This window comes from Apteryx mantelli, chromosome 36, assembly GCF_036417845.1.
Source record: "Apteryx mantelli isolate bAptMan1 chromosome 36, bAptMan1.hap1, whole genome shotgun sequence".
Taxonomy (NCBI): domain Eukaryota; kingdom Metazoa; phylum Chordata; class Aves; order Apterygiformes; family Apterygidae; genus Apteryx; species Apteryx mantelli.
Window position 1 is genome coordinate 135,955 of NC_090013.1, and position 22,584 is coordinate 158,538.

Here is a 22,584-nt window from a genome sequence, read left to right on the forward strand (position 1 = left end):
AGTGTAATGCAGCTTTCTGTTCTAGAACAGTTTTAATTTACCATTTTCTTAATCTAGATGTAAAAAGCCATTAAGTTCACAGTGCATAGCAGCATTTGGAAATGTTTCTACCAAAAACCCTGACAGATCACTCCAAGCCCAGGAGGCGCTTCAGAAACACAAAGGCTAAAGCCAGAGAACTAGGAGGACGCTGTAAATCTAGCGCGGGTGGGATATACTCAGGGTGCTGAGGGTTAACTGTGCCTTCTGTCACACTGCCAGGAGACAGTGTGTTTTGTCTGACTTAAAGCACAGAGCTGGCTTGAATGGTGAACGAGGCTGCTCAAGAGCCAGCTTAGGCTGCACACTCTTTTTAACCTCTTGCATTATCAGCAGCATGGCTTAGCGCTGCATGGGGTCTGAGGTACAGACTGCAGCCGCCTTCATCCACGCAGTTACTGTATTTGGCATTACTGAGGCTGTTGCAGCAGTAGCAAAGAAATATATAAGCAATTTGAAGTTGAGGCTTCATGAATTAACTACAAGCAGAAGTCAGGAACAGGATAACAGTACGCATGATGGGATGCAGCTCTCCAGAGCCCGCAGAGATCTTTACAAACGACGTTTTTAAATGGTGAGTGTAAGATCCACCTTGGAATTAGCCTGGCAGTCTCCTTACCGGCAGGAAAATCTTAACAGCTGCTACTGGGATGAATCTAGCTGTTCTGCAGTGTGTTGTAGCATGTGTCCACTGGGAGGCAATACAGGTCAGTTTTTTCTTTCACTGTGTGTCTTCCTGTTCTTTGCCTGGTGCTTGGTGTCCCCTTCTCCCCTGAGAAGAGGATGTACAACCTCCCACCAGGAGGCTGTCCTTGAAGTTGGTATGGACAAAGCCAGTGGAGTTCGGCAGCTTTCATATTACCTACGGTGGGTGTTTTCCTGAAACATGTCCCTGTTACTTGAAATGCTGGAGTAAACAGCCACTGGGGGACTTTGTCCACCAGACTTGCTGGGAGCTGAATTTTATAACACAGTAGTGTAATTGCCGACACTACTGCTATTGGCCATATGCTTGCCACCTTGTCTGGTGGCGGGTCGGGGGAAGGCTACTGCAGACTATCAGAGCACTTTGTTGTAGCTGAAGCCCAGGGCCTACAGGAAATTGGCTGTGCTGTTACAAAAGAGCAGACCTTGTTCAACACCATCCATGAGAGGAACCTAATACTGTTCAGTTCCAGCTGAGCAAGGTAGTAAGCAGAGCTGTTTATAAAGCCATCACCAAACACATAGGTCTTTCACAGCACCGGAGAGAGATTTTTATGGGCCAGAAGGGACTGTTGTGGTCATCTGCTATGACCTGCTGCACAGCACAGGCCATCAATTTCCATCTGATGAGTCATTCCACGAATCTGCACCTGCTGCTGGAGTTAGAGCACCTCCATTAGAGAGGGATGCACAGTCTTGGCTTAAGGCGATGCAGGTCTGGTTCACCCTTTGGTAAACTGCTCTGCTTCCATTAACCCTAACTTTCAGCCATCAGCTCTCACTTTGGCTTTGCCTACCTCGTTTAAGCAGGTCTCTCCTATCTTACACCTCAGTGGGAGACAAGACATGTCACTCATTTGCCAACACAGCATTTACATGATTTCTGTATGCTGCTGCCTTGGACTGCAAACACAGTGATCACTGGTCCAGCGGCTAATCTAATCCCATCACAACACAAACATTTATTTTTGAGCTGTAGCTCTTGCTATGGAAATTCCTAGCAGTAAGGCATGGATCATAGTGGAGGTGAATCTCCATGTGAATTTATGCTCTGTAAGCTTCAGACTCGGCTTATAACTTGTCAGTTGGCATCTGAAGTCCTGGCTTTAGTTTCCAAATGAACTCCCCCCCCACACACACACCTTTTTGTGCTGACAGGAGAGAATTCACTTGCTAATTATACCCTAGTCCATTTCCTATCGAAACGTGCAGGGTGATTTATCAGAGGACTGAAGACAGCTCTCCCTATTCCCTTAGCTGCATCAGCAAGAACTTTTGAGAGACAATTTAATTTCTTGTCATCTTTTAATCCAGCTCCCTTTTCCTCTGTAGTCAGTTTGTGAATGAGAAAAGATGGTCTATTAATCATTTTACCAAAAGGCTGAAAAATACAGCATTTCTTCAGTGGTGCTTGCTCTATATCTCATCAGTCAGCATTCCCAGAGTACTCAGCCACAGGGTCATAAACACTCAACCCTTGACATGGGAAAATCAGCTCCTTCACTGTGAAAACCTGACAAGTGTAAACGCATGGAGCCAGATTTTTGCCTTCAGTTACCTTCTTTGGGATTTTAATGCGTGTTACTAGGAATTGGATTAGGCCCACATCTTTTATGAAAGATGCTGCTTAAAAAGTCTGAGAAGACTTATTTGTATGCTCAGCTTCCCAAAGTAGGGGGTCACTACCTTGCTGAGTTCAGTGGGACTACGTACAGCTCGTAAGGCCAGGCATGTGCCTAGGTGAAGGCTCCAAATCTGTGCTATAACATTGTAATAGATGGAAAATTCTAGGGTGGTACAGAACTTCTCCACTAAATGGTTATGAACTAGAATCCTGCCTAAAGCTCCAGGATAAATACTACTGGCATTATCAATTTACTGATGAGCAGGGCAATTTTGCTGATTTCGGCTAGGATAATAGAGGCGGGGAGGGGTTGATTGTTCGGAGCCAAGTCACTATGGAGGGATTGTGGTGTTTATCTGATTCTTCTGCCACTGTCATTTTCTTCCTTGCCTCACTCTGTCTCTCCTGTCTTCATCTTCCCCTCTTCCAGTACGGTGCCTTTGCAAATAAGCCATCCTTTATTTATGAAACTATTTTCTGTATTATTGCTTAGTAATTTTGGCCAGAATTTCTTACCTGAAATAACTAAGGCAAGGCATGTAAATCTGAAATCAAGAACCTAGATAGATTTTGTTATTCCTTGTATGTAGATGTTAAGGCTCAATTATTCATATGTGGAAATTTTAACAGAAAAGCTACAAATCATATTGCTTTCTGAGCTGATAAGAACTAAAGGGTCAAAGTTAATAGCATGGACAAGATTTTGAAAATTTGTGAAGAAACACCCTCTTCATCTCATTCCCATTAATTTTACAGAAATGAAATCTTTCATTGCAACACAGGGCTGAGTAGAACATAGTCATCCATCCTGTTTCTGCTAAACTAATTAGAACAATTTCCCTAAGAGGGAGAGGAGCGAAGTTGCTGCCAAACAGGATTAAGACTGGATGTAAAATACTTGTCACAATTACTGTATCTTTTCTGGAGTTATCTGGTGAAAGAGGATCATTATGTGGTGTCACTTATTTAAAAAAAAAAAAAAAAAAAAGGCAAGAAAGCAATTGCTGCACAAGAGCTATGCTCATTCTGCTCAACTCCAAGAATAAGAAGTCTCTAAATAGGAGACTGATGTAGAAATAAACCTATGTCACAGTCTTTGAAGGCTCAGACGATCAAGGTGTGGTGAACTCAAGTCTCACAGCGGGGTGATAAGAAGGACCCTGCATATTACCATAATTGCCACTTTTAATAAACTTTTTGCTCAAGAACTTCCATGAATTTGCTACAGAAAATGGAAAAGGTGTTTTAATGTTGTCAGAGCACAGTTACTTCAACTGAACAATTGCCCATACGCTGCGCTCATTCTGTGTGGAACATCCCCGGAGGGTAAGCTCCATATCACTTTGCAGCACATTCATCATTCATCATCTTGTCTGGGAGGGAGTGTTTTGCTTTATAAAGATTTTGCTGAGCGGCCAGAGACGCTGATGTGTCTGGTTGGTGCAGAGCCCTGGACCCCAAAGTCTGGGAGAGGGATCAAATCTGAATTTTGTGTTCTGAAGCAGAATGTACATCTGCTTTAGAATATGAATGCAAAAAATAGTTTTTGCAGAATTTGTCATTGTTATGGTAAACAATACTAAAACTGCAATATGGAATATTAAATTACCTTTGCCTAAGAGGTGAAGATTCAAGTGTTGGGTCACTAGCAATCAGGAGCATAGAAGATGCTTCTACTTGAGATGCAGCTGTAAAAAGACATAAATTCTATAAGCATAGTATACTACTGGAAAGTAAAACTTTGAAAGAGAGAAACAAACAATGACTGATGCAGTCAGAGAGAGCACTGCACTTCCACATAGGCACAGAAACTCGTAATATAAATGTTTTTCTCCTTTTTTAAATTATATTTTTTTTCTCAACCGTAGGTCTAGATACATTGCAATAATTTAAAGTAGCAGCTTAGGAAGATATCTAAACTTCATATGAAGCTATCTGGGTGACCCTCCATAAAAAATAACTTTTTCTGTGCTACTTTATGGCTGTGAACCTTATTCAGCTGCAAATGCATGAGAACAAAGAGTCTTCTAATGTTTGTAATGAACAAACTTGGCCTCTGGTAGAGCAGAAAGGCAGTTTTACAGACAAGGACACTTCTCAAACAATGGCTGCAGACAATCCCTTTGCTCTTTAAGCTGGTTATTGATATGCTGCTTAATCACCTGCACTCTGCATTAGCTTTGGTTTTGAAACCTCTGCAAGTGTAGGGCCATGTATAATCACATTAAAGCATTATTTCCAAGGTGATAAAGCAAAGACTGAACATGACAAAGTACAAATTGAGAACACTTGCACTTTATGCCATCTGCAGATGGAATAAAGCACCCTGTGCATGGCAGTTATACAGCCCTTTGGTGTTTGTGGTGTTGCTGTTTCAGGAGACTCGTAGCTCAGCTGCTTTGCTGAGCTGCATCTGGCTGGAATAAAGCAGTTCAAGGTGAGGCAATTTCCTCAAGTCACTCAAAAAAGTGAATAGCTGAACATGTGCAGGTAACAGTAATGAAGGAGAAATATATAGTCTGATTCTTCCCTCACTCGTGTTTCTTACAGATGACATTCCATTAACATTGATCAGAATTATTCTGATCTACTTGAGTGTAAAAAGTGTAGGATCAGGCTGAAGTATAGGGTTTGTTCAATATTTGGCTTGACAGGGGGTAGATCTAAAAAGGACTGGTGTGGCAAAGACGAGAACCCTTGCATCTCACTTAAATGAGGATTTGCATGTTAAGATTGTTATTTTTTCTAGACGAATAAGAAGACTGGAGAATCTCAAAGCTTACTTGAATATAGCTTTACACAATTATTGATTGCAGTGACATTATTCTGCGCGACACGGAATTTGCTGCTGTGAGGTCCTCGCAGATCTCGGGTCATAAAGAACCCACAGCTGCTAAATGCATTACAGGATGGGGCTGCTGACTGAGAGAGAGGCAGAAACAGCGCTGCGACAAGAGCGAGCAGGACCGAGGAGAGCTTTGAGGAACGCGGGTGGCGGGGCAACGCTGGTCCCCGCGGGGTCTGCAGGCCCGGGCACAACGGCGGACCGAGGCGGGAAGCGCAACCCCAGAGCCAGAACCGAAGCCCGCGAGGAGAACAGGCAGCGAAAGGCCGCAGGCGGCCGCGGGCCGGCAGCTCGGAAGAGGGAGCGGCCTCGCGCGGCGCCGCCGAAGGCGGTCGGAACCGGCGCGGGGCGGTCGGTGGCGGCGCGAAGGGCCGCGCGCGCGCTGGGGGCGGAGCCTGGCGGCGCGGCGGGGGCGGGTCACGTGGCGCCGCGCGAGGCGGGCCGGCGCGGGGGGTGGGGCTGCGCGGCGCCGGGCCCTGTTGTGTGCGAGCCGCTCGGGCCGCGCCGGGTGCCCGCGAGAGGCGGTGCGGTGCGGCCCGGCCCGGCCCCGCCGCCGCCCGCCATGGAGGACCCGTCGCGGCTGCTGGCGGCGGCGCACGGCGCCGGGGTCGCCCTACCCGGGGGAATCCCGCCGCCTCCCGCCGCCGGCGACCCGGCCGCCGCCCCCCCGGCTCCCCCGCCGCACCCGCCGGGGCCGCCGCCGGGGCACCACGACACCGGGGACGTCCTGCAGCAGATCATGGCCATCACCGACCAGAGTCTGGACGAGGCGCAGGCCAGGTAGCGGCGGGCGGGCGGCCCGGGGAGAGGCCCGGCCCGGCGGCCCGGCTCCGCCAGAGCGGCCGCGGGGCGGCAGGGCCGCGGGGGAGCCGCGGGGCGGCGGGAGCTCGCCGCAAGCCGCGGGGCCGGCCCGGCGGGGCGGCCGGGGGCCGCGAGGCGCCAGGGGGGCCCCGTGCGCCGGCAGGAGGCGGCGGGGTTCGCCCGGGCCCGGCCGGGGCCGCGCGGCGCCCGGGCACCGGCGCCCTTCCCGGTGCCGCCCGGCGCCGTGACTCAGCTCCGCTCCGCTCCGGGGGGACCCTCGGCTCCGCTCGTCGGGTTGTGCTGCGCTTTGCCGATTGTCTGGCTCCTGCCGGGGGGGCGGTGGGTGAGGACTGCGCGTAGCCAGAGCTGGCACCGCCGGTCCTGCGCGGTAACTGATGCTCATCTCTTGGAAATGACTTTTGCTCACGACTGTGGCTTTGGGGGAGCGAATGATCTTGAGGTGAATAGTTTCAAATTCCTTTCCTGATTTTGTGGGTTTCTGTATCATCACTTCTCTTCAGCTAGGGTAGACTTAAATAGTTAGCCAGGAGGGTATGCTGATTCTTCACAATTAATTTTCAGACTCTCCTTCCTTTTCAATACAGCCCATTAACAAATTGTCTAGGCCGTCTAAATACAGATTCAAATTTTGACCATCTTCCTGAATAAAAGTGATATCGTTTCCGTGTAACGTGACCTAGAACTAGAATTACAAAAGAGTGGCTGTCCCTGAGGACTGAAGTGCTTGGCACTTAGGTTGGTGTTTGCTTGGCAGGGAAAGAGAGATGAGTTAGATGTCGGTCTAGCCCATTACAGTTCAGGTATGAGATGCGTGGGGATGCAGTTGTATGGGAACACTTTTCACAATGCTGCTAGCATTATACTAGATTCTTGTCTGTGCTACCACCTCCTTACTGCTTTAAGAACTAAGTTTCCCTATAATCACATTAAAAGGAAAAAGTTTAAGGACTACATTCACTTTTTTTTTTTGAGGGGGGGGCATGCTGTAAAGTCTACTTGACTTTATTGGGATGTAAATAATTGCAGTGAATGACATAACCTGATGTAAAGATATCAACACAATTCAGCATCTTTTGGCTTATTCTTTTTGCCCTAGAGGTATCTCTGCCCGTGATTGGTTCTGTATAATTACATGCTTTGCTTACTTGGCATGTGCTGATTACAAGAGGAAGGCAGCACAAATGATGAGGTGGTTTGGAAAAAAAAGTGGAGGCTGCAATGGAGTGGGTTTATAAAGTCAGCTAAATGATTTTTCTAGCCCTCATATTCTGGTTAGTGATGTGTGACTTTGGTCGAGTGCCTCTTTGACTTTCTACTGTAAAATCCCTCAAGAGGATGTTTTGCACAGACAACCCCTCCCTGCCTGCCCCCCAAGTCCCCTAACATATCAGATTGTAATGGCACTAATAAAACCATTCCAGTGTGGCTTTTTTTTCTTTTAATCTCTGCGTAAAGTTTAGCCATGTTCAGGTACACCTGTTGCTGTCATATGCTGTCGATGGCTCAAAAAGTGACTAAAGTAGTCAAAGCAGTAAAATGCATCTGTAGAATTACTGAGGACAAATGCTAGACTCATAATGATTCACAGTTTTTCACTCAATCCTTATGTTTTTGGAATACACAATTATTTCTAAAGAAAACTCTTCCAGGTAACTTTCAACTGTCGTTTGCAGGGAAATTAAATCTGTAGATAGGACTTGCTTGGGGTAAAGTATATTACTGACCTACAGAATGCTTTCTGGATAGTCTTCTGTTGTGGAAGGCTGATTAAGAGATTTTCCCCCCCCTCCCCCCCATGTTTCATTACTCTAGAACAATTTTTCTGTATTGGTATAAAAATCCTAGGACCTGTTAGGTTGCTTTTATTTAATATTTTCATTTATTGGTGGTGAAGTAAGTCTTTCCAACACTTACGTATTTTTTCTTTTCCACCTGGCACTATATCTCAGAAATAACTGTCTGCAGTTCCTGTATAGTTTGTATAGGAATAGACTTGCCTGTATCTTGCATAAGAGAAAAGAAAAATGCAGGTCTTAAAATGTCATCTTTAAGATACTTTCAAGCAAAACAAACTTTCCAGGAACTTCAGTTTCAAATAATAGTTGAATAATAGGTTTTGAAAAATGGCTTGAACTTTATGTTTAAACCAAATTACTTTAACTGTGCTCATTGTCTTAAAAAAAAAAAAAAAAAAAAAAAAAAAAAAGCTGTTAAATTCTATTTGAAGCACAGCAGACTTAGGCCCCAAAATTTTAAAGCACCTTTACAATATTTTCATGTACATACATGTTAAATAAGCTCTTGTATTCTAGACAAGAAGTTTGTTTGGTTTACTTTAAGAAACCTATACCTCATTAAGAAGACTTACTGCTGAGAAAGTAAAGCTCAGCCTGGTTTAACAAATAGCACAAATGATTCGGCAACATGGGTAGGGAATCTAGGACTTCCCACCTCTCGGTAAAATCGCAATGCTACAATTAACTGCTTTATTTGTTGGGGGTTAACCTTATTCTTTTGTATAAATAAATAGTTTGTATATTGAATATTAGAGGGTTTCTTTGAATTCCAAGATTCTTTTAGTGCACATAGCTAAAATTTTAAACTATAACCTGAAAATATGTTGAGTGAAAGTTTTATTTAAAGGAAAGTAATCTATCAAGGATTAGTTTAATGTTACTATTAAACATGCTACATCAGCTTACTGTTCTTCACAAGAATAAGTGGCCATAGTAATTATGGAATTATTTCTGGGAAGCTAGCTTCTTAGGACTAGTATCTCTAGCCTACTGCTTTATACATAAAGAACCACTTTTCAAACCCAGGTTGAGAGTATAGTTTTAAGGCTTGCAATTCATTCATTTCTGTCTGTTTCTATTTTTTTTTTTTTTCCTCCTTCCCCCTTCCTCTTCCCCTCATCAGGCAAGGACAATAGACTCCACTAGGCTGTCTTCTCAGCTGCCTTTGTTCTCAGGCTGTTTGTCTTTGGGTTGATATTATCAAATATCTAAGTAGATGTTTTGTTTTTTGGTGTTTTTTTTTAACCTCTTTTGGCTGTGTGCTGAAAGAAACTGGCCAATTGACTTCAACTTCTGCTGCTGTTGTTAAAATCTAGTATTCTGATATTCACTGGCAGTTCAACCCTTGCTGTAAATGTTACTGGTGAAAGCTTGTAAGGAAACTGAACACCTGTATATAAGTGTTTCTCAATCGCTGGAGAACTGATTGGTATGTAAGAATAAAGGCCAATTTGTTTTTATATAAAAGTCATCAATGTACTGAAACCTAGCTATGAAAATGATTTAAATATATATTTTTTTAATTACAGAAGAGGTCACAAGAAGCAAAAGAGGCTTTTTTGAGGCATATGTTACAGCTAGATACCTCTTTCCATTGGAAGTCAGTGGAAGCTGGGCATCTAACTACTAGCTGCCACTGAAAATTGATGGTGGCTCGGTATCTTTGGGAAACACTGCGCACCCTCCTTGAAAAATATCAACTTTTTCATTTATACGCTGATTACCACACTTCAAGTGTGTTTTCAGCTAAGCAAAAGATATTCTCAAAACTTATTTCTGTATTTTGATTAGATATTAAGATGGACTCTATAATAGCTACTCGTGTAACTTACATTGTTTCTTCTTGGAGGAAAAGAAAAAGCAACAAACTAAGAGCTTCAAAAAAGCATTACTAGGAGGTGTTGTAAAACTTGTAATAAAATGCCATTAAATACGGTCTATGCTTTGCATTTCCCATCATACATTCTGTAGTACAAATGAGAAATTCTGGCATTATATTAATCTTCTTGCACTACAGTCTAATCTGATTTAAACAGCCTTCCCTCCCTCCCCAAGATTCCTCTTTTGAAAAGTGTTCTTATTTTTGTCTTGCTGTCAGAAGTATCTGAAAACTTTTTGTTGTTAATTGGTGGGAGTCCCTTAGTTCCCTCTCAGAGGAAAGAGATACTCTTAATCAGACGACTGCTTGTTGTTTAAGTTTGGCAAATCAGTGGTATTTGTATTCTGTTTTGTTCTAATGTTCAGGATCTATATGCTATGAAAATACTGATGTTTTTCTCTTTTTAGATGGATTACATTGTTAGATTATATAGAAGAGTACTAAATCGAGGAGCTTTTTATCCCCGTATATAAAATATGCTTTCAATAAAACTTAAGTTGCTTGCAGTTAGGATAAGCTATGCAGAACTTTGAATTTAAGGCCTGCATGTTTTTATGACAGCTTGCTTCTAGCGGTAACTGATTATGGCACTTAAATGAAATATGTCACCAGAACTTGCAAATGTATTTCTTCATCTTAAGCGCTAACCTGCTATTCCTGAAGCATGCGCCAGTTCTGTGTAAGTTTTGGTGTCTTTCTCTCTGTCTTCATAGTTGGCATTCACTCATTCTTCTTTAATTTCAGAAAACATGCCTTGAATTGTCACAGAATGAAGCCTGCTCTTTTCAGTGTGCTGTGTGAGATCAAGGAAAAAACAGGTTTGTTGATGTCTTTTCTGGTTTCAGCTTTCCAAAAAACCATTCAGTGATAAGCTTGGCATTCATTTAATGTGGCCCATGCCTTCCCTTATATGTTCTATAACTTACGGCTATTTTTTTGGCTTAATATTCTTCTGTAGGCTGCAAATTGTTTTGATTTGCTTTCTACAATACTGTGTGCTGATTTGGAGAAAACAATGCTGCTTATTTAAGCAGGTATTTTGGTTTGGGAGAGGAGAAAAAGAAAACAATTTTTTGTGTGTGTCTGGCTAGACACCTAGAATGACCAGAGTAATGTTGCTATATTGCTGTGGTTTGTTTGGTTTGGTTTGTTTTGAATTGGTACCCAAACTATGGGGGTAGTAAGAGTTTAAAGTCAACAACTATATTATAGAGAAAAATTGACAGTAAGGAGAAAGCTTAGGGAAATTGGAAAAGATAGAATTAGCAGGAAATAAGAGTTGGCGGACAGATGGTGCAACTTGCTTTCTTTTTGAAAAGCGGAAGTATTGGAGGCAAATGGATTTTGATTTTTAACACGCTGTGTATGCTCATATATAAACTCTTGAGCAGTATTATTTGAATGTCTCATTTATATAAACTGTAGTGAATTTGGATGTTTTTTAGAGAATAGCTACTTTCATTATCTGTGACTAAAACTTTTTTACTTACAGTTTGATTAATGTTTGACATCCTAAACCAACTTTTTTTTTTTTAAGTGTATTGAAACTTACGATACTTCCATCATATTGCCAAGTGAATGACCATATAGTTGTGTCCTCTGTGGTGCCCTTGTCATCAAAGGCAGCTTTGAGGCAGACATGACATGTTCCCTTTTTAGAGGGTTTGGTTGCATATATTGCATTCTCATGACAGCAGCTTGCTTTTGAAGAAAAAAGTTGTGGTAATAAAAGTCTGCGTGTGCTGTTTGGATATGCCTTCATGTCTGTCTTTCCTTCAAGCACTTGTATCCTTAAAGAGGATTCTTCAGCTGATTTCTTTTCTACGCTGAAAGCTACTTTCTGTGTTTTATTGATTGAAAATGTAACTTCTCTGAACTAAATATGCTTGCAGGAACAGATTCTGATATCTTGGTTGTGCTGGATTTGTTTTGGTCTCATAGGTTTTTGAATGTCTGATGGTCTGTCTATTCCTTATTTAAATTATGGGGAGCAGATGTTATGGCTTCAAGCAAACAAAAGCCTGGACATACTGTAGCACAAGGTTTTGGGCTTTCTTTGTGACCCAGGCACACAAGCTTCTTTTCTAGCTCTGAATTGGTTTAAAACATGTCTCTTCTCCCCCCCCCCCCCCAAATCTTTCTTTCCTTCTCTTTGTTGGAGTGTTAGTGTCATTCACAATAGCTCAGGATAAGCTGTATGCCTTTGCAATGGGCAGCCATCTGAAGGGTGCAGAAAAATTCTGCCCCACAAAGTGTTTATTAATTAAAAAGGAATTACAAGTGTTTCTTTGTAATTTAAATGAATTCAGCCACATCTAATATTTTATCAGGATACTGTTCAAGTTCTAGATTTTTTTCATAGAAATGTATTTTCATTTTTGATGTAAACCATTCAGTTATGGGGAAAACGGATATTTTCAAGTAAATCTTAAATATATGCCTGGAGCGTATGTAACTATTTGAAGGTACGCTTAACCCAATAATGCCTGCTTCGGTTTTTAGGAGCTCATGCAAGTATTTGGGGCATTTTTAATCTGTGCAGCAAATATAGGTTTGGTATGTTGCTGATTGAGTTATGCTTCAGATAACAATTCAAATTATATGAGTTCAAGCAGGGCATAATTCTGTATTAAAATCAGAATTAAACATCAGTAGTGTTAAAGATGTGTGTGTTTGGTGCTGAATATTAAATTTCAGAGTTCTTCTCAGCTGATTATACTGTGCCAAGAAAATACTGGACCCTAATGGGTTTCAAGTTCCTTGGGGCAGGGAAGGCATATTTCTACATATTCTGTGGAGCATGTTACACAGTGGGAGTCAGATCTTGATTATAGATTTCTGGCCTGTAGTATGGTATATGTTTGTAGGAGAATTGTAACATGGAGCACTATATTTATGTCATTGGGAGCTGCAGTCCACTGTTTTTCCTCTAATATGCTGGCACTCAGCTAGGTTAATTCAGTGGGTACCTTTTCATTTGGTTATAGAACTTGGCAAGTGCTGTGGCTGAAGAACATGCTTTCTCTTTGTTGCTAACTTTGTTGACATTCTTACATAGCTGTGTCTCGTTCCTCAGCACTCAGAGCCCTGCTGGCTTTTGTTTTCCACTTCAATTAGTTTTCTTCTCTTTCTCTGAATGTACAAGAATGACTTGAATTGAAGTCTTGAATTTTAAGAAAGCTCTCTCCTGTTACAGTGCTTTGAGACCAGCTGACCCAACAGGGTTGTCATTCTCTGTAGTGGGACTCTTGGGAAGCTGGTGGATTGCTAACTGAAAAATGTGATCCCTCAAGTGGGTAAGGATAGCTCTTGTGGCTCCTGGGTGAAAAATCTGTTTGGTAGTGCATCTGTGAGGGTTTTATTTTGGTAGCATTGAGAAGTAAGTTAGAAGGGGTTCATGGTTGCTTTAAGCCAGTCTAAAGGTGGCCTGCTACTAAAAAAAAAAAAAAAAAAAAAACAAAAACAAAAATTGTCCTGCCTTCTCACTTAATTGTGTAATTTACTACGTGGACTGCCAAATTCAGGGAACCCTTCTGTCTGACAAAACATCACACAAGTCAGTATTTAGCACTCATTAGATGATAAATACTTGGCAGCACAACATAGGTGACACGATTCCCGTCTGGGAAGGCTCGGCTATAGATGAGGAGGGATGTGGGTCCATGGAACTATCTACATACAACGTTAGTACTAACTATTGTATTGTCTACTTGCACTACTGATGCTCTGATGGTGAAATGTTTTAGTATACTTTGGGGGGGGGGGGCAGGAAGCTAATGTCAATATTGGCCAACACAGAACCCAACTTGACTTCCTTGCACTTTGTGTAGGTATTTTTTACTTTATTAAGTATGGGCTGTTGGCCCTAAGTTTGTGATTTTTTGGTTCCAACTTTGTATATTCTTAACTTATGGATGGATTTATCCTGCTCTTCTGCGCTACTTGCCTTATGAAGGAAAATCTGGAAAGGAGAGCGAGTCTAAGCAAAATTAGTATCACTTATTTTGGTAACAGTGATCTTGTACAGTTCATTACTGAACTGCAAATCTTTAATTAATGATATGTAAATATATTGTAATGATCGCATTTGCATACTGAGTGAAGCTTCAGTACCTTAGGTTGTGATGTATTTTAATTAAAGATTAATTAGAAATGATGGGAATTTCACTTTGCTTAGTGTAATTATTTTACATATTTGATGAATATCTTCTAGCTGATGTGCCAGGAAATACACAATATTATATTAGTACATCTGACAGGAGTGGCTCTTAAGGCTTTTTGATGCACAGTAGGGTTTTTTAAGCTTTCATAAAAGTGATGGATTGCGAAAGATTTAAGCATACTGTTAAGCAAGGGCTTTCTAAATTATGCTTAAAACATTGGCTATGCTATAACCGTTTTAGTGGAAGAGCAAGCACTTATTCAGTGTTTAGCTTTCCTCTCAACAGGTAGGAAATAAAATGGATAATTTAGTCTTAATTTGTATCTTCTTGAAGCTTGTATTAAAAACAGCCAAAGAATTACATAGTTAATGAGTTTCTATAATTCTGTGTGTGAACTGTTGGGAGCGGCTGTATTTTTTTTCTGATGTTTTTACTGTACCCACACTTCAGTGCCTTAGCGTCTTGACTCAAAGCCTGGAATGTTAATTAAGAGTCATCATATGTTATGTTTCTTAAACTATGGTGGGAATTTCAAAAATCTGATTACTTTTTTTTCCTTTTTTTTTTTTTCCTTTTTTCCCCCCTCCTTCCCCTGTTATTAGGGACATGGTCAAAAGGCTACTAAGAGGTATGCTTTCTGGAGAAGCATTCTTTCTGGCCTTCCTCCGAGTATTGTGAGCCAGTAGGTGTTAAACAGTGCTTAAGGGTAGGCATATGTAACATGTTGGCATTAGTTCACATGCTTTTTTTTTTTTTATCCTGGTAACTCTTTTCTTTTGGAATCCTTTTTGTTTAATGAAATCTAGTTCTGACAGAGGCCACATAGACTGCAGACTCCTGTTGGCATAATTATCAGGACCTTATGCAGAAATGTGATGCCTGACCCAGAGAGCATGCCAGAAATTTGTAGGGTAAATGTGGCTACCTCAACAGCATTTGTACCTTTACAGCATATACTTCTGGAATTGTTTTTACTAGACTTTCAAAACGCAGTTTTCTGGTATCTTGTGATGGTGCATGTTCTTGTTTCCTTGCTCACAGTCTATGCATTAGATGGGTCAGTAAGACTACGAAAACTGCAGCCAAAACTTTTAAGCTCTTGATTGGTCTCCAAGGTAAAACGCATACAGTAAGGCCTTCTTAATAACTGCTTTTATTTCAGTAGAAAATGCAGGGAGCTTTAAATATTCTTTTGCTCATTTGTGAATTTTCCTAACCTGAGGTGGAGGGAAGCGCATTGACCAGCAGATTTTTGTGGTGTTTCCATTGAGTGCTGCCCTACAAAGTCGTGAATGCCGACATTGCCTTTAAGCGTTCTGGACAAACAAATGTGTGTGGTGAGCACTGGTGGCAGGGGGTGAGACTGGCCTACATTTAAGCAACAACAAAAAAGAGAAGTACCTGCTGCTTAACAAATAACAGCAAAGGGAACGAGTACTGCTAATATTTTGGTAGTTTGTTTTGAAGAATTTCTGACTTCTGCACTAACAAATGGACTGTTTGTTACGTCCAGACAGCATCATTGACTGAAGGGACTCAAAGGCTGTAGCTAGCTAAATAGCCTTGCACAAGCTGCTTTGAACTTAGCACTCCTCAGTGGCTATAGTTTTTCACTCCCGTTTTGTCATCTTTTGGTAAAGAAATGAATATAGCCGTTGTACTTGAAAATTTGAACGGGATACTAGTTACAGCAAACAAAGTTATGAATTCATTGAAAGGTAGTTTTAAGTGAATCGATAGTAACTTGTCATCTGTACAAATATCATTAGTTGAAAAGAAGATATGAGGAGTAAAAATAAAGTTCAAGCCAAAGTATCCTTCAGGGAGTTAATAGCTTTAATTTAAAAGTAATATCTGTGGCAATGATTCTTATAGAACCTGTATTTTAACTACAATGTAAATTAAGGTATAATTATGCCAAAAAATGCTTAAAATCAACCTGACGCAGTCAGTTAAAAATACTGAGCTGCTTATACTCATTGATTCTTAGATCCGTTCATCTTCATAGTGTTCCCCTAAATAAATGTTTGAACTACTAGGTTGGAAATGCAGTTTACAAGGTGTTAGTGGTAGTTAACTCCTCTTTAGTTACTTGTGACTTACTAGAGCTAGCCAACCAGATTCGTCCTCCCGAGATGGTAGAAGTGTTTTTATACGTGCTTTTCAACAGTCAACTTGAGATGAGCTTATGTGTAATTGATGATAACTAATGTCTAATTACCATAATTAGACAAGTGACATAAAATTAAGCTGCAGCTGGGAGCTTGACTTCAACATGAGGTACTCTGATATGCATCATAATGTGCATAAAAAGAGGGTTGGCAGAAGTGCATTCAAATAAGAATGTGAAACAAAAATATCTGTTCCATTTTATACTTGCCAGTCCAAATAGTTTAATGTGAATTTTATTAAAAAGACTAAGCAGCAAATGACCTCTGGCATGCTCTTTAATGGGTCAAGGCCTTTCTGAAAATGGCAACTGGCAATTTAAAATGTAAGACATTTTCTACATTTGTTTTGTTTCCTTAAGTGTTCATTCAGTAAGGTACTATGAGATGTATGTTATTTTTTAAGATATATTAGTTTTAACTCCATAATGACTTAGAAAAGCCACTAACTTTTTAAATACTCAACAGTTCCCTTATTATCTTGAGTTGAACAGTTGTACGTAATGGAGATTCCATTTACTACATTGTACCTACCTTTGCTTTACCTTCTTCTATTTGCAATAAGACTGGGGATGTTTTGGAGAAGACCTTGATTACTGTGACAGAGCAAAAGTCTGTAGCCGTCCCAAATTACCTCTTCAGAACTGTGTAGCAACTTCTGTAGAGCCTGCAAAACGTCAGAGTTCAACAATGTAATTGTAAGTTTAGTCTGTTTGTGTGTTCAAAACTGTGTAGCATCTGGTGTATTACTTCTTAGATGAGCTATTCTTTTGCCTGTAAAATGCTGAAATTTGTTATAAATGTAAACGTTAAGCGTCTCTGTACATACGCATTGTTCTCCTGCCCTCATACTAGAATCTGTACGTAGCAGAAAACATCTTTTTCTTATCTTTGTAGGGAATAAAATATCCTGTTAGCTTGATAATTAAAATTTGAAGAAGGTCATTGGAACTCTGTGGCTTCACAAGATTAAGACCAACTAGTTCTTCAAACTAAAACTGTATAGCAATTAAAATTAAAAAGCTGAAAAGCTTTTGGCATTTTTTGTATTAATTGAATATGTTGTCCGCCCCCTCCCCCCTTTTTTTAAAGGGAATTCGTAATAAATTGGCTAAAACAAGGCTTAATTTGGAAAATACAATTTTTTAAAACAAATTTACTTAGAATCAGCCATGAATAATCTGAGCATACAAACTGTTTTTGCTGGATATAAGCATAAGAAAGCCAGCTTCTAGGACATTTTTCAAATCATATTGTTCTGATTTTTAATAGTTTTGTTGTATATTGCTACATAGTATAGTTGTATCCTTAGCATATAAAGCAGACTAGGTCAAATTCATCCCTTTGTAGAGATTTCAATGGGATCTTACAATAGTGTGTTGTTCTTTTCAGTTCCTGGACACTTAGAAATACAGCATTTGGCATAGTGGATCAGACCTTTTGTCTGTCTACTGTAGACTGTCTTGGCAATCTGGTACTGATTACTGTTGAGGACCGTGCAATAAGCCGTGCAGTAGGCTGATACATGGTAATCTGCTCTGTAAGAATCTTGTTCTAATCTTCACAGACTGCCTGGAGTGCTAGTGTGAGGTTTTAAATCTCCTCTAAACTTGTATGTAGTGTAAACTATAGTGACTCTGAGTAGTCTTTTTATTGGTATGCATTTGAAAACTCTCCTTGCACTTTGGTGTGTCTTGATTTCAGTAATATCCTCCGTTTCTTTTGATGCATTGTCTTATGGCTTCATTAACCCTTTTTCTAGACCTCAAGGCAGAACTCTGCTAAAGCCTACAAAGGGCATTTAAATGCTTTACCAGAATTAAAGCTGATGGTCTTTCCTGTTTCAGAAATAATCTCTTGATTCCCTCTTTATATTCATCTAGTGTTAAGTATTCGCGGTATTCAGGAAGAAGATCCCCCAGATGCTCAACTAATGAGACTAGATAACATGTTGCTGGCAGAGGGTGTCTCCGGGCCCGAGAAAAGAGGAAGAGGAGGACCAATGGCTGTAGCAGCAACATCAGGTGGCTGTCCAAATGACAATAGCATTGAACACTCTGACTACAGGGCCAAGCTGTCACAGATCCGACAGATATACCACTCTGAGCTAGAGAAATATGAACAGGTGATCTTTCTGCATGGAAGAGTTTTTATCATCTCAATTAAAAATAACCGTTTTTTCCTTTGGTGTTGGTTTTAAGAACAGAACAGGAAGTATAATAAATTCAGATGAATGTAAGGATATCAAATTCAATTAAAAACTTAATTTCAGTGTTATAGATGTAAGGTGAAGATAGAGGGACTTGACATCAAACCGAAGATAATGAATGTCTGATTTATCTTTGTTGCAGTATTTTTGGAGTAAATAGAGTAAAGCTGAAACATGGGAACTCCTAAAGTTTTTTGGGTATATATTCTTGTTGGGGAAATTAATTCTGGGGTATTTTATTGTTTGTCGATACAAATGTATTTATTTTCAGGCCTGTAGCGAGTTCACTACCCACGTTATGAACCTGCTTAGGGAACAGAGTAGAACAAGACCAATTTCGCCAAAAGAAATAGAGCGCATGGTGAACATAATCCATGGTAAATTCAGTACCATCCAGATGCAACTGAAACAGAGCACGTGTGAGGCAGTAATGATCCTGCGTTCACGATTTCTTGATGCAAGGTACTAAGAAAATACAATCTAGTGATAACAGCTGTGAAGTCTGAACCTTTTTGTTGCTTGATGCCAATGATTATATAAGAAAACTTAAGTCTGTCATCCCCAGTGTTGATCTAGTTTAAATATTTAGAACTCACCACCTGTTACGCTTGCTAAGGTATGCTTATTTTATCATCAACATCTATTTAATGCCATTCAATCCTTATGTTCTCCTTAATACATTTTAGAGGAGAAAGAGAAGCCCATGGTGTACTCTCTGGTGTTCTCTATAACACTGTATAAATAGGAATAACTGCTATGTTTTTAAAGGCGTAAACGACGTAATTTCAGCAAGCAGGCGACAGAAGTACTGAATGAGTATTTTTATTCGCACCTGAGTAATCCGTACCCCAGTGAAGAGGCCAAAGAAGAGCTAGCAAAGAAAGGTGGCATCACCGTTTCACAGGTATGAAGTGTTTTATCTGAAATTACTTTATCACTTTTTTTTGACGATATTGTTTGTCCCCTGTAATTAGCAGTAGGCTTCAGTTACTGGTTCTTAGAACTAAACAGGCTTTAGTTTATTTTGAAGAGTTTGGTAGTGGGTATTTTCTGCTTGAAGACTAGTTTAAAATGTACTTCTGCTAGTAACTTCAGAATATAGTGGGAAATGGTAATAGTTTGATCAAATACTAACAGGGATATCCTTCTCTAGGTTTCCAACTGGTTTGGTAACAAAAGAATTCGATACAAAAAAAACATGGGGAAGTTTCAAGAAGAAGCCAATATTTACGCTGCAAAAACTGCAGTGGATGCAACAAATGTAGTGGCTCAAGGCAACCAGGCAAATTCTCCATCTACACCAAATTCAGGCAAGTGAGGATGCCAATGAAGAGCGACTGGGCTTGAAAGTCTCAAATTATTTCTCGTAACAATATGTACCACAGACTACCAGAGTACAAAACTGTCCTAAAATTTATTTTTCTTTTAAACTTAGATATGTAATACTCCTAGAAGAACTAGGGGTGGTGGGTGGTGGATGTGTAGGTATGTGTGTTTGGGTTTTTTTGTTGTTGTTTGTTTTTCATTTAGCAAAACTTGTTCTTTCTCTTTCAGCTTCCTCTGGCTCTTTTAAGATGACAAATTCCGGGGACTCGTTTATAAATTTGCAGTCATTGACTTCCTACCAGAGCTCCCCAGTGGGAGCCAATGTGCAGTCACAGGTGAGTATTGTAAGAAAAAAAATACATACTTTCAACAGTGAGATAAATGTTAAAAGCCCACCTCTGTACTGTTACTGTCCTTTATATGTGAGGAACAGGTTGCCCAATAGAGGTGGTGGAGTCTCTATCCTTGGAGGTACTCAAAACCAAACTGGACACAGTCCTGAGCATCCTGCTGTAATTGACCCTGCTTTGGGCAGGGAGGTTGGATTAGACAATCTCCAGGGATCCCTCCCAACCTTAACCATTCTGTGAATGTACGGGGGGTGGGTGTGGGGGGGTGGGGGATGACAATTGTTCAAAGTAGATTCTATTAATATTGGAGAGGGATGGATTTTTCTGTCTTCAGCTTGCACTGGCTAGGATGCAAGAAATGGATGGAGTCAAATTTCTCAAACTAGAGACTAGAAACAAACAGACTCAGCTGTATGTTCTGTCTTGGAACTAGAGTCTTAAATTGAGTGAGACACCTAAATTAACCTACTGGTATTCTTCTGTGGCTTCAGTTTACATTAATGAATCTTTTTCTTTTTTCCTCTCATTTTAGAGTCAGTCCTGCTCTAAGTAGAACTTTGCTTAGGATTTGTGGTTAACAGTACTGTCAAACACATTTTAAGCTTTCTGCTGAATTTCTAAACACATTTAAACTGCACAGAATCTGTTCCTCTACAGTAAAAGCTATATGCTGTAGCAGGCTTGAGACTAGGTTCTAATTCTGTTTGATAATGAACTAGTTAGGCATAGCTCAGTTAATAGTGAGTAGTCATAAGGAACTCTGCTTAAACCTGTGTAGATCTAACCTTATCTAAGGCTTCCTGGATAAATATCTTAAATGTTTCTAAATGCTAGAGAATCATCTCTTTAAAAAGGACCAGCTAGTATTTTTCTGTGGAGAAAATATTCAGAGCCATAAAAAAACTTGTCTTCCTACAAGAAAACATGCCTCTTGTTTAAAGAATTTTTGGCCCAATAGATATGTACCACTCATACTACTTAATTTTTAACTTGACTTTTTCCCTTATCATTCTCATTCTGTGGGATCTTGTTATAGATGGATTCCTTACATCATGTCATACATCAGACAGGAAGATATGACACAATTGTGGGGAATCCTTTGTATACGACGCAGCGCATAGATGTAAGATGTACTGAGGTATTACTTTACTAGCAACAAAACTTCTGCCTGAGATTGGTTAATGATCTGTGAATAAATGTCTTTTTTTTTTTCCCCCCTGAAATGTTTGATGTGGGGATAGGAAAAAGTTGGGGGGGGGGGGGTTTAATATACCAGCCTTTCATTCCTGGAGACTTGATTTAAAACCTTGGCTTCAATCACCAAAAAAATTTTGTCTATCTTCAGTTTATTCTTCCCATAAGTAGATGGTACTAGGAGCAAGAGTGCTACCATAAAATCTGTGGAGGAGGAAGTCTTACAGTATGTTCCTGGACTGTGCTTTCCTAGAGCTGATATTTAGTTACTTGCTTTCATAAGCACTGTCACTTGTAATGTGTAAACATGTAAACACATGCTTTGTTGTCTGCAAGTAGTTTCTTAAAGATTTAATGAAATGATATATTTATTTTCCCTTCAGGCTAATGGCAGCTGGCAGGATGCTACCACCCCTTCATCAATCACTTCACCTGCTGGAGACCCTGGAAGTGTTAATTCGGATGCGTCTAATTAAGTTTTTAGGACCTATTGATGAGAGGAAAGAGGTCATTAGTGTAATTTGTCAATGTTGCTCTTTTGCCAATACTATTGTTTATACAACTTGACACACAGCTAATTACCTCAGAAAAACCCTGGAACCAATAGAAGATTGTGATTACAATGATACCTCTCTACCTCTCAGCCTCACGCAGTTGAGTTCTTTTTACTTATGCCCATTGGGATGTGAAATTGTTTTAAAAGAACTTGCTTCATTTTCCTAACCAAATTCATTTTTTTTAAATATCAATTTTATGGTAAGAATCTGAAAGTGTCTCTTCTAGAACTTGGCATTTGTCTCAAGTTTTGCAGTTTAAAAAAAGACTTATTTTAATTTCCATAAAATTTTTTACTATGAAACTTCTGTTCTAGTTGATAGATACTAACAATTAACCCCCCTGTATTGTAATTGTATGCGTTCTCTGTATTGTAATTTTGTATAGGAAAATAAGCTTTTCTTAACTAGAGTTCATTCTGAGCTTAATTAATCAGAACATTGCTTTACCAAAACTTTCATTGGGCTTTGCTCTTGGATAGGACCTTCCATCCTGTGTCATTTCATGTGATTCTAATTTAATGTCTAGTGTAAAACTGACTTCCCTATGAATAGATTTTTTTTTTGATGCATTTATGCAACTGTTAATACAAAGTTCACCATTTTCCGTTGAAATTTTATCAAAGATAATAAACTTCCAAAGCCTTTTTTTCCTTCCTGCCTTTCTATGAGCCTCTCTCAGCCCCAGGGCACTTACGCGGTGGTAGCAGACGAGTCGCAGCTTGGCGCCGCGGCCCCTCTAAAGAGGAGCCATGAGGCGGGAAAGGGGTCGTGTGGGGGGGGGGGGGGGAGGGCGGAGAGGTCGTCGCGTCGGCTGCGCATGCGTCTCGCGCCCGCCCCGGGGCAGCGGCGGCCCGAACTACACTTCCCGGCGTGCCCCGCGCTCACTTCCTGGCGCGCACCGATGGAG

The 22,584-nt window shown here is 40.5% G+C and overlaps 1 protein-coding gene and 1 long non-coding RNA gene across 3 annotated transcripts in view; one reads left to right on the top strand and one right to left on the bottom strand.

The window, feature by feature from the left end:
* The window catches only part of LOC136995043 (uncharacterized), a 30,800-nt gene extending 14,065 nt beyond the window's left edge, over positions 1 to 16,735 (bottom strand). The window contains exons 1-3 of the long non-coding RNA XR_010886730.1: positions 16,576 to 16,735; positions 10,359 to 10,503; positions 3,978 to 4,056 (exon numbers count right to left, since the gene is read on the bottom strand). This is a non-coding gene — a long non-coding RNA (uncharacterized lncRNA). The remainder of the gene's footprint in view (positions 1 to 3,977; positions 4,057 to 10,358; positions 10,504 to 16,575) is intronic.
* Positions 5,738 to 22,327, top strand: PBX4 (PBX homeobox 4). 2 transcript variants are annotated; one of them, XM_067314718.1, is made up of 9 exons: positions 5,738 to 5,993; positions 10,455 to 10,528; positions 17,925 to 18,166; positions 18,522 to 18,712; positions 19,019 to 19,154; positions 19,404 to 19,560; positions 19,805 to 19,911; positions 20,963 to 21,049; positions 21,504 to 22,327. In XM_067314718.1, the coding sequence occupies exons 1-9, from the start codon at positions 5,776 to 5,778 to the stop codon at positions 21,594 to 21,596; spliced, it is 1,305 nt and encodes a 434-aa protein (XP_067170819.1). In that variant the 5' UTR covers positions 5,738 to 5,775; the 3' UTR covers positions 21,597 to 22,327. The 2 variants fall into 2 exon arrangements, with proteins under 2 accessions (XP_067170819.1, XP_067170818.1); XM_067314717.1 differs by having other exon boundaries at positions 5,739 to 5,993; positions 20,963 to 21,064.
* The last annotated feature ends 257 nt before the right edge of the window (positions 22,328 to 22,584 follow it).

Coding starts and splice junctions, on each gene's coding strand:
- PBX4 (XM_067314717.1), top strand. CDS start 5,776: ATGGAGGACCCGTCGCGGCTGCTGGCGGCGGCGCACGGCGCCGGGGTC. Junction 10,529..17,924: donor TGAGATCAAGGAAAAAACAG/GTTTGTTGATGT, acceptor ATATTCATCTAG/TGTTAAGTATTCGCGGTATT. Junction 19,912..20,962: donor GAGCCAATGTGCAGTCACAG/GTGAGTATTGTA, acceptor ATCTTGTTATAG/ATGGATTCCTTACATCATGT.